Below are 12778 nucleotides of genomic sequence, written 5' to 3'. Positions count from 1 at the left end.
TATAGAAATTTATTATTTTTGTAATTTCTGTAATGTTCAAAAAATATAGTTTTAAAGGATCTATTTGTTTCTCCTTTACAAATATTATCACAATCATTACATTTAATTTTATAAATTCCTCACAGATTAATTTATTATTTTTCTTTTTTAAATATTCTATTATGTGGATTAGTCTTGTATGCTTCATTGAATATTTCTTTATTATAAGTTTTAGTAACGTTTTCAGTGATATTATTTGTATATAAATAATTCTTGTATGTTTTCACTTTTTTGTCTTATTGTGTATTGTTTGTAAGGTAGTTCTTTTGTTTTTTATAAATATTATTAATTAAAGTAGTATCATATTCATTTTCAACAGCTATACGTTGTATAATGTTATTTCATTAAAAGTGAAATTAGTTTAAATGGCTTAAACTAATTTAACTTTTCTTTTGTTATTATTTGTGTTCTTGATTGCTCTATTAATCATATTTGTATAAGTGTTAACTTTATAAGACTAGGGTTATTTGATTTTTTATGAATTTTCATAAACTCCACTATCAGAATTATATCAGAAATATTTTTACAGGATGTTGAGAGTAAATTAATGCATGGTGTCAATCTTTCACATAAAGTTTTAATATACATGGCATGTTGATATTCTCTTTATATATAACCCGGTAATAAACAGTTAACGTTTAATAATATTAAACAAATTAAATTCCTATAATGAAAATTTAAAATTCACAATTGAAATTGAAATAGTAGAGTCTTAAATTGTTTAGATGTCAGTATAAAAAACATGGGCAACCAAACTGAAACATCAGTATTTAGAAAATCTACATCTAATAATATAACAAATCATTAAAAAAATCAAACTTTCCTTGATCTCATAAAATTAACAATGTAATATACACATATATATATTTTTTTATTCTTAAACCACCTTTTGAATCAGGAATCTTCTAAAATATAGATTCTTTTGTAATAGGTGATACAGAATTATCTTTCATAAACAAGATAATTTTTTATTGTTTTTTATGAAACTAACAATTAAAATCAACACCTAGTTTATGCATTATTGATTTATGCTCTAAAATAATTCAGTAGAGCTGATTGGTAACATGACTTTAAAAATATTGATTTTACTGAAATAAGGTTGTTATGAGTATACCTGTACCTTCATAGGTATGTAAAAATAGATAAGCCTTTAGAAAAAATTGTATTTATTTGGTTCTTAGTTTAAATAAAACAAACTTCGTTTAAATTAATCAAATACAAAGTCTAGGTAAATAAAATCTATATTGGTCTATAAATTCTATATTGGTTCCATCATTAAGTGGTTTTATTCACAATGGAATACCAATTTTGTATTCCTTCATCTTGGAACTAATTCATTTCTATGAAAACCAATTCTATTCTGATGTTTGATATTATTATTGTCAAAATGCAGACTTTGATTGTTGTCAAAATTATGTTTGTTCTAGTTACAGTCATTGGTATATGATACCAATGTCTTGTCTTCAGTGACAGTACAATTTAAAACCTACCACCTCTGTATTTCATTGTAAAGGAAAGGATAATCAGTACAAAGGATTTGTGCTCTTTAAAAAGCTTCTTCAGCACATAGTGCCAGCAAATCTTTGGGTAGTTAAAATATGACCCAGTTTCATAGAGGAAAGTCCTTGAAATATTAGCAAAAAATGGCAAGGGACAAAATTATGAATTATTTGTACTCAATAAGTTTTTAATCTATTGCGAGCACCTTATCATCACTGTATACAGTCACTGGTTACATACAGCATCGTGCTTATTATCACATTCTTCTTTGAACTGACACCCATTTTCTTACTATTTAACCATTCATGATATTTTCATTGCACTTCCAATACATTTGATGGTTTTCAGTCGATTTTAACCTAAAAATCAGTTTTTTTAATCTAAAAACCAGGTAACAGACTATTTTATAGTCATCAGGATCTCTAAGAAGCTTAAAAACAATTTAAATCCACAAAAAAAGATGACATAATTTGTTGTTAGTGTGTTAAAATATGAGAGAAGTTAATCACAGATTTGGCAAGTTATATCTACAGTGCTGCAATAGCAATCACAGATGGTATTTATTTACTGATTATGATTTATTTATGATTATGATTATTTATATTAGTAAGATATATATATATATATATATCTTGCACATTTGTCGTGTAGCACTTTTAGCTTAGAATGTATGCCGTATATGATGACTTCAAATAGAACCTCATCAAATTTTCCTGTAACATATTTATATCTTTTAATGAATTAAATGAATGAGAGTCTTTTGTTTTGTTGAATATCACTATTCTTACAAAATGTTTCTAATTTTGTGATAAAATTAATTTTTTTTAAATTAACACTGGAGCAGTGGTGCCCTCTACAGTAACATGAGTGAGTGATGGCGCCAAGTTTGACAGACACAGTTTACTTTTTTATTGTTTTTATTTTAAAAATCAAATAGATAAATATTTCATAATGCTACTTTCTTATCACTCTACAGTAGAGATTTCCACAGATATAAAATTCATGCACCACATTTCACAAATTTTAATCATCTATTTTTAGAAACATCAAAAAGATGACCTGTCATAAACAAAAATTGTTTTTTTAAAAATCTAATGCACATTTTTTTTTCTTAAAAACCTAATACTTTACACAGTTTTAGAGTATATGAGAAACAGTAAAAATATATCACAAAAAGTATTTCATCAGTAAGTGTAATTTTGAACTGAAACATAAGAGTACAAAACTACTTTTGCATTGAACAGTCAGTGCAAGAAAATTGTGCACGGCCCAGGAAAAATAATTTTTTCAGTATTTACAAAAATACTTAATCTTACTGCCTTTCCTGCACATAAAATCCCTTTTTTGAGTTCCCACAGGAAATTGGTTAGCAGTTGGTTGATGTGTCTTCTTTGTCGAATCTCTGGTGGCAGATTGGTTACAATGATCTTTGTTTGAAGTGATTTGTCAAAGCAAGAACTAGACCTTTTAAATAAAGCCTGCATGGTGTTTTTGTACTGTTGTTGTTGACAGTATATATGATCTGGGAGTATTCCTACAACATTCATTAGGCCATAAAAGATCATCATAAGCCACCTTCTTGTGTTTCTTGAGACATCATAAGACATATATAACTCATCAACTACATCTGCACCTCCTTTTGTGCCATTATAAAATCTAATAACCTCAGGCTTATTTTCATTTGTAGAGGTATTAGTTGCGTTATCATGATGCATAGCATTCTTGAAGCTTAAAGTATATTATTTTTACCCTTCTTTGCTATGTATGACACAAGTGTCAGATTCTTCTGAAAGGCAAACATGCTAGAACCTACAGGCCTCTTAAGTAATAAGAAATTCTCAAGGTTCCCTTTTGTTCTTATGAACTGTTCCGATCATTGATCATTGTTAGCCTGTTCTCATTATGCAGCTTTTTGAACAAAGGGAAAGAAGTAAAAAAGTTGTCACTAGTGACATTCTTCCCTGTTGCTGAGATTAGACTTACCAGTCTCTGCACTAGAGAGCTATTTGACTGTTATCTGTTGTGAAAGGCCCTTTCAGGTTGTTGCCCCACTTGTGGTTCCCAGTGTAAAAGATATCTAGTGTTTGCATCCACCAATGCATCAATTTTTAAACCATACTTATTAGGCTTTTTAAGCATGTATTGCCTGAAGGGGCAACGGCCTCGAAAACCCAGAAGTATCTTATCTACAGTTGAGTATTCACTTAACGTGTAACTATTTTTACAGTTTTCAGTAAACTTTCCAAACATTTCACGAATGGGAACGAATTTGTCAATCTCTCTCCTTTTTTGTCTACTAGCAAATGCATATGCTGAAGAAGGAATAGAAAGTGATTTTCCAACATTGTAAACTAAAACCTTTTTACACCAGTGCCATTTTTATTCCATAGGGCTTTTGTGTTGGGACATTCTTAGGGCTTTTGTGTTTTTTAGACATCCTGCTAAATAAATCAAACTGATTTAACTGAAATAAATAATTTCAGTTAAATCTGTTGGGTTTGCTGCTCTTTCTCTAGAATATTTAGATCATTTACTTTTTATATACATATTTGTGTTTTCAACATACAGTTTAGTATATTGACATAAAAAAAAAGGCTCCAACAATCAAAAGGGGTTTGAGCTTTTTTGCCATAGGCCTTTACTTCTGGTAAGTGAATGACTATATTTGATTATTCAGTTCTTACCATTCTTTTTGTAGGACAGTACAATTTCCAAATGGTTTGCTTATCTTTTCCAACATAGAAAGAACTGTTGTATTTATGTGAACAAGGTCTTCTTTTTCATTGTTTTCGTCTCCCTTTTGTTCAGTGGCTGTATCTTCATTGAATTCTTTCAAAAAATCTTCTTTGTCACTATCTGATTCAAACTATAAATCTTCATCACTTAACTTTTTCTCTAAGAGCAATCTATTTTGTTCTCTGTCTGCCTCATTCCCTATTTTCACTTAATTTTAATTGTAAATAGTCAATTACATAAAAACACACCAACTGCACAATTATCACTCAAGCAATAAAAAAATATGATAAAAACACGGTTTTTATTTAACTCATGGGAGTAGTGATGCCTAATCTAGTAGACCCAAATAACTATTATTTTGAGAAACAAACAAGATGCTGCCACAACAAAGTACAGATGTTGACTGAAAGGCAAAAGGGACAGCTGTACAGAAAAATAGGCTTCTACTACTCACCTACTCTCTAGAGATAACAAAAACAGTAGCGCCGAGTATGTGAGACTTGGCGCCACTACGCCAGTGTTAAAGCCTTGTTAAATAGTTATAGTTTTTACTAATTTGTTAATATTATAACTTATTTCCTTTTTTTTTTCTACAGTTTGTCTAGCATATAAAATTTATTTTCTTGTTAAGTTTAAAATACAAATATGATTTTCTATTAATTAAAATTGAGTGAAATTTCAATTTTTTATTTATTTTAAAATTGCTTGATTTAAAAAAATTGATTTAAGTATAAATATGACAAAGAGTGTGTAATTAAAAATTATGAAAGAGAGTTTAATTAATTACAGTTTAAGTATGGAAATTTTTTGTTCATTAGATTCACATTTATAAGTTTCCTAATGAATATTTTACTTTCTTCATAGCTGAACAGTTTATTTGTTCCATGATCATATCTCTAGAAAGTTGTACATTTTTAAATATATTATTTCAGGTGTGAACAGTTTGATGCAGTACAATTAATTGCCACAGAGTTAGATTCTGATGCTGATGCAGAACTTCTTATAAAATGTGCTCAGTTTTTTATGGAAAAGCAGCATTATGAAAAAGCCGTTAGTCTACTGGCAATTGCAAAGAAGGTATAAATTAATTAAAAAAAATAATGTATCTCAAATTTTGAAACCATGAAACCCTTACATTTTTCTATTTTAAATGTGGTAGAGAAAATATTCACAAGAGTTTGAAGCATAATACAAAAATAATTATTCAAGAGATCTTAATACCAGTTTATTTTTTATGGTGGTTTACTTTTTATATACAGAGTGATTCCAAATTGCATTGTAATCTCTTGGATGATGATTCTATAGCCAAAATTAAGAAAAACATTCGTATAAACAGAGGTCAGAAAATAATTCATTAGCAAGTTTCAGCTTGTGAAACATTTAGCTCTGCTTTCTGCTCCCTCTGTGAAATAAAACCGTACTAAAATTCTTGGGATACAATTTGAGGGTAAATTTATGCTTCCTTATGATTTTTGATCTATGAAATTAAATAAAAGTGGTCTCAGACCTCTACCTCAGTTAGGTTTTAAGAAAAATGGGATAAAGTATAACAAATTTTTGTCAGAAAATACATTTTTTTAGGTTTGGAGTAAAATAACTTTATTAATTTACCAATAAATCAATACCTGAAACTCGCTAAGGAACTGTTTTTTGACCTATGTTTATATGAACTTTTTTTCTTAATTTTGGCTATAGAATTATCTCGTGAGAGATTGCCATGCAATTTGGAATCATTCTGCATATTATTTAGTTAAGAAAAAAAGGGCACCAGTTTTTGGCTCTACTGTTGTATAGCTTGATTGCTCAGTATTAAAAAGTTACTGTTCTAGTTATAATTAATTTCTACAAAATGTAATTCATTTTATTAGCTTACCTTAAATTGAATTTTGTAACTGTAACCATTTTATGTGCTCTAATTCAATTTTTAAATTATATCTGTAGACAAAGAGTTTGTGATACAAACCTAAAATCTTTACCTTTGTATCATTTTCATTAGTTGAGTATGATATTCAGCAGGATTATTTATATCAGCTTATTTAAAGTTTTTGATTGGTTATTTTAAAATTAGATAGGAATGTACCTTTGAGAGGCTTAAACAGTCTTTCATAGCCAGCTTCCCAGCATAGTGACAGTATAACTTACTGAATGATAAGTTATGATACCTATCCTGAGGAGGTTTATCTTTATAAATCCTTGAAAATTCTTCCACTGTTGAGTACCATCACCTGATAAGTCATGCTTCAGTATTATAAACCATGGACCATCAGTTGAATTTGATTACCTGATCCATCCAATAATATCTACTGGGAGGTAGGAGAAGTAATTGACCAGTTTTGTATATCATCATTAAATCTTACTGAGCCTCTTTACAGGTTCTTGGGAGAAATGCGAGGACTCATTGAAATTTATCAAGATGGCTGTTTTACCTGGTGAATATCCAGCAAGATATCTGAATAATCTCATTTCTGATATGAGAAGTTGAAATTAGAAATTTTAATTATTGAGCGCAATGAAAAAAAAAAATGTTTATAAGGAATATACAAAAAGCCTTTAGCATGGAAGTAGATAAACTCCTTACATTTATTTTAATATATTTTTATTTATTTTGTGTTTTTACATTGTCTAATTCTATATTTTTTTATCACTGTATCAATGTTATCAATGTATAAATTATATTTTTTATTACAGTATGAGGAAGGAATATCACTTAGTTGGGAACATAGTGTGCCCTTAAATGAAGAATTAGCAGAAGCACTTACACCAAGTCCAGGTCATCCTAATCGTGCAGCTCTGTTGGAACATCTTGCGGAGTGTGCTCTATCTCAAGCTAATTACCATCTTGCCACTAAAAAGTTTACCCAGGCTGGAAACAAGGTAAATTAGTAATATAAATAAAATTTCATTTTTATTTAAGTAAATGTACTATTCTGTATTTGCATTCCCATACTTCCACCTTATAAGGTGAATTTATACAGTAAACTTTATACCAAAAATCTGTATTTTCACTAATCTATTTAAAAAAATAATAATTTATGCTCTAGATATATTACTCAAGATCTAAAAATGTTAACAAACCCAGTAGATCAAGTTTTGTTGTCCCTAGATTCATGTAATGTGAAATGTCATTTTTTTTTTTAGCAATTTATCACATATTTTTATCAATGTAAACAAAATAAAAACCTGCAATTTATTCAATGCAAACATAAAAACAAAAATGTAACGAAAATCTTTGTTAGGTTTTATCGTTAACAAATTACTTCAACGTTTTCAAAATGATTTCACTTTCATTAAAATACAAACTTATCGATATATCATAGAAAAGAACTTTTGAAGAGCTGTATTTTGGAATCTAATATATTTGTAGAAAAGTGAACACTTGGTATTTCCAGAAATAAACGTAGCTGCAATTACGCACTTTAAGGTGAATAAGCAATTATTAATTTATTAACTTTATAATGAACAGGTCTTAAATTAAAGGTACATCTAAGAATCTTTTTTCCAAGAACTAGATTTCTATAGAGCTAATTGCTTTGGTTAAAGATGAACCATAAATTTCTTAATGGTTTTGTTGCAATTTTTCTATCAAAGTTATCTATATATTTTGGTTAAAAATATTTAAATTAAAGATATTATTTTTGCAAATACTGTCATTGACACCTTTGAGACAGTAGAACATGATAATACTCAGTACTGAAATTTCTGACTTAGAGTTGTTGCATTTTTAGCATTTAATTTCTTAAGATGCTATTTATAATAACAAAGGTAACAAAACAAAAACAAAAAATCAAGCATTGAAAATTACTACTGATAGATTTGTATGTAATTTTTATTGAATCTTTTTTTATGAAATTTCTTCCAGATTGGGTTTTCCTACTGTAAGAGGATTGCAAATTTTTATAAATTTTGTTTTTTTTTTTTAGAAAATTTGATTAAGGGTTTCCTTCCAGGTAACACATAAACTTACGTTATCTTGTATCTTGAGGTCACTGGGATAGTTTGCTATTGTGTATCTTATATTACACGGTAAGGACAATTTTCATTTTAATTGAATTTTATAAATCAGATTATCAACATGATTAATTATATGTTTTTAGGTGAAAGCAATGAAAGCTCTTCTGAAATCAGGCGATACAGAGAAGATAATTTTTTTTGCGACAGTGTCTAGACAAAGAGAAATATATGTTATGGCTGGTAATTATTTGCAGTCATTAGATTGGCAAGCACAGCCTGAACTATTGAAAAGCATTGTAACTTTTTACACTAAAGGAAGAGCTCCTCATCTTCTTGCAAACTTTTATACTTCTTGCGCACAGGTAAATTACTATTAAATTGTTATAAATTTTTTCTCATGTAGTTGAACTATTAAAAAAAATCAGAATTGCAGAATCCTTTAAAGAAACTTGTACTGTTTTTTTTTTTCTATCTTTAGTATGTATTTAAGTTTAAAGCTTTTGGAATGTTTCACGACTACAAACAATTTTTACAGGTAGAAATCGATGAATATGGTAACTATGAAAAAGCATTGGGAGCTCTTAATGAAGCAGCTCGTTGTCTGTCAAAAGATGCTGATCAGTATCCTCAGGTTGTTGAATCTGTGGCCCGGAAAACAGCTTTGGTTAAAAAATTCATTGATACTCGAAGGTATGAAAGTAGATTTTCTAGTAAAATTAAAATTTTTATCTTTGATTTTACCAGTCTTTAACTGTGATTACATAGTGCTTAGGTAGGTTATTTATTATTAACTCATATGATATTTGTTCTGCAGTTTTGATCAGCTGATGCTACTGCTAGATTAATATGATTTATGTGCAGTGAATATAAAACAATATTAGTTGTTATTTCTATGTAAATGTATAAACCTTACTATATGCATACATATTCAGTAATATAGGCGTTTATATTCTTATTGATTATCCATAAAAATTACAAGAAAAACAATCCTAAAAAGTATTATCCAAATGAATTATTTTTGTGTGAACAGCCCTATATGTTAGCATGTGAGAAAGGATTTTATGCTTCCATTACCATTTTTTATAAATTATTGTTTAATTTAAAAGATTTCTTATAATTACGAGGGTTATTTTTTTTTCAAGGTTTGATCGGTAACGAAATTAAAACCACAGTGTAAATAAAAAATTTTTTATTTGTAACAAGTACTTACATAGTTATGCTATTTCTCTACATATTCGCCACTTCGATTTAGACATTTGTTGTAGCATGGTACCAACTATCCAATACCCTTGTCATAGAATGGAGCCGCCTGTGTTTTCAGCCATGTTTCTACGCTGGTCTGCAGCTCGATATCTGTGCCAAAATGTTGTCCTCCTAGCCAGCATTTCAGGAAATGAATCCCTCAATACAGAAATTGTGAACCGACAATTTTCTCGAATTGCCAAATCCACTCGCTCAACGGGATCATCGGTTGACACTCGCTTCCTTCCCTGACTGCCTGCATCATGAACATCTGTACGTCCTGATTTAAAGTTCCTGTACCATTGTCGCACTTTGCTGTCAGTCATTGAAGATTCACCGTACACATTACTTATTCGTCGATGAATTTCAGCTGCATTATACCCCTCAGCCTGAGGAAATCGAATTACCGCACGCACTTCATATTATTGTTGTTCATGCTATTGTTGTAGACATGTTTACGTGTTAGCTGCATGTTCAGAACTAAATGAAGTGACACAGCGTGATTGAAGGCCATACTAGAGACGCTGCGCAACACATATACGCAATGGTTCATCCGATTTTTGCATGGGTTTTATTTTGCGACCGATCGGACCTTGATTAAAATGACTCTCGTATTTAAAATAAAATCATTTTTTTTTTACAGAGACAATATTAATTTCTGTCAAATAGTTAATTAACACTAATTTAAAAAACCTAATTTTATGTGGTATAAAAAATATGTACTAAAATAATATTTATTAATGCTGGCTGCAATCAAGATAATATCATGGTTTTCACTTTCTATTAAATTCGCAAAAATCGGGATATTTGCTTTTTTATTCGTGGAGTCATACATCTGTTTATGCCTGATATTAAATATATAGTTATAATTATATACTGAACTGAGAAAAAATCTATTTATCCAATAATATGTAATTGTAATCTAATCAGTAAATCATTGAGTTGATTTGTGTTGTGCAGGTCACAAAGACTTAATTTATGAATAAATTATCATAATAAAATCAATTAATATACTATGATGTACTTGTCAATACAAACATATGCAAAATAATGAATCCATGGTGGAATGATTGTAACATTTTTACAAAATTCAAAACTTCTGAGACCAGTACTTTTATAATTTTGGTTTATTTTCTGAATTTCAGGGTAACAGAGTACTATGAGAAAAAATAAAATAAATTTCATTTATTGATTTTTTTTCTTGTATTGGAAATTTCAGAGTTTTACATTTTTTTAGATTAGCGACTCATCTTTTAATACTTCTGTTTATGCAATACCTTCCATGCTGTTACTTTAAATAGCTCTTTGAAATTATCTGTTCTCATCCGAAAATATTTAGGTGGCATAGTAGCTGTGAAGGCATATCCACATTATCATTTTCTATTTTTAATTCACGTCTAAGATATTTTGCCATTAATTGTGATTTAAATTTGTAAAATGATGACTAAAAGAAAAAGGGTGGTCATTTGTATGGAACAAAAAAAAACAAAGCTGCATTTTGATTAGACAAGTGTGATATGTCTGTTACAAAAATTTTGATGAATTAAGAATAGGAAAGCAAACTATACTGGATTGGAGAAAAACAGGAATGAGTTTCAGTATTGTGGCTAAAGATTGTTTAGTACCATAACAATTATCAAAGAGGGGGACAAATGGTAACTTAAATGAAGCTTTGTTTTTTGTGGTTATGCTAGTGAGGGAGCAAGGATTTTCTGTATTGGGTCTTATTTTTATCATCTAAGATACTAATTGTAAGGGGAGCTTGTACCATATATCATGCCCATGTTAAATTTGGTAACATTAGGTACACTTTTTGAAAAAACCACTGCAGCTAGAAATTTTTACACAGAGTTTAAGGGATTTAGTTTTGCTTACTGAATCTTATTTATTGAAAAATCTCTAACAAATTTTGTGCAAAATAGTTACTTCTAAGAATTGTTTTTTCACTTTTTTTTATCAATTTCTTGTGAATATTTTTTTTGTAATTTTTCTACTGCACTATAAAATACTCAGTAGGTACAAGTAGATGTCCTACATGCTATGTAAATTTTTCACTGTCTTGACTGTAGTGGTTGTTGAGAAAAATTTTTGTTTTAAAAAATGAAATTTGCAGAAATATTAAAAATAAAACACCTAAGATTCATGTAATTCACTTAAGATTCATGTTCTTAGTGAATTCCTGCTCCATATTCAGGATCATCTGGGTCATCTTCTATTCTAAGGTTTCTCTTACATGTGTTTGCTTCATTTCTTCTTGAAAGCAACTTTTCCAGTTACGTTTCTGCTTTCCTTACCCTTTTGTATCAAACCGTTCTTCTGTATCCCGTGTATTTCTTTCAACTGTCAGTCTCAGTTTTTCTGCCACTTTTCACCCTTCTTGCATTTCCATCATTGAAAGTTAACACAGTCATAAACACTAATTTTTATGTATTTCGTCCAACAAATATTGATTTTGGCATTACCATATAACAGAATTAAAACACTCATTAGGGTTTTGTGTCTTCCAATGTAGACACTTATTTGGAAGTTCATTTTGCAACAATTGTCTTATAATTGGCTTTACTGCATCTATGACAGCTGCAGGTATTATATTGTTGTGAGTATAAGGAACTCCATTAGCCAAACCTTTATTATACTTGCACCACGAATTTTCATCTTGTGGGCACAGAAAATGTTGTGGTTTGTCGTTAGTCAATCTTTTGTTCAAGTACAATGCCCAGATGTCTTTCTACATATTGTTCACATTCTCTACATTTTTTTGGATGACCAGAGCATAATATTTTTGTAAGCTGTCAATAGCTTTGTTTGAAAGCCTACCCTTACCAACTTATCTTCCCAAGCCGATAGAATTTTTCCTTTTAATCCTTGCTGTAGATTACAAAGGTGAGTATCCATGTGCTTTGCAATATGTACTATGCATTCTAGCCTTTTTATTTCTTGATTTCCATAAGAAGCAATCTCTGTAACTCTTTTGAATCCCTTGCTGTCACTATCTTCTAAATGTTTAGAGTAATGAACATCGTGGAGCTGTTGTGAACAAGCAAAGATTGCCATAGCACCTTTTGCTTCCATCTCTCCACTTACTATGACCAAAATTTTTTTGAACACTGACCTCTTTCCAAAATGATTTGTAATCTTATCTTGATCTCTATCTCGCATACAGTACAATATTTAGCCAGAATTTCTACATCCAAATCCTTTCTCATACTCACAGATGTAGCAGAAACAACTCCATTTATAATCAATATCATATTAATCTATAATCAGTACTATATAATCTATATTACAACTTTATTTGTAATCTTGACCT

The 12778-nt window shown here is 29.4% G+C and overlaps 1 protein-coding gene across 1 annotated transcript in view; it reads left to right on the top strand.

Annotated features, from left to right (window-relative positions):
* The window catches only part of LOC142318998 (intraflagellar transport protein 140 homolog), an 80786-nt gene that overhangs the window by 51729 nt on the left and 16279 nt on the right, over positions 1-12778 (top strand). Inside the window, exons 18-21 of the mRNA XM_075355777.1 lie at positions 5208-5352; positions 6964-7149; positions 8370-8588; positions 8762-8916. Of these exons, the coding sequence (XP_075211892.1) occupies positions 5208-5352; positions 6964-7149; positions 8370-8588; positions 8762-8916 (705 nt within the window). The remainder of the gene's footprint in view (positions 1-5207; positions 5353-6963; positions 7150-8369; positions 8589-8761; positions 8917-12778) is intronic.

This window comes from Lycorma delicatula, chromosome 2 (assembly GCF_047948215.1).
Source record: "Lycorma delicatula isolate Av1 chromosome 2, ASM4794821v1, whole genome shotgun sequence".
NCBI lineage: Eukaryota > Metazoa > Arthropoda > Insecta > Hemiptera > Fulgoridae > Lycorma > Lycorma delicatula.
This window is presented reverse-complemented; position numbering and strand designations above follow the sequence as displayed.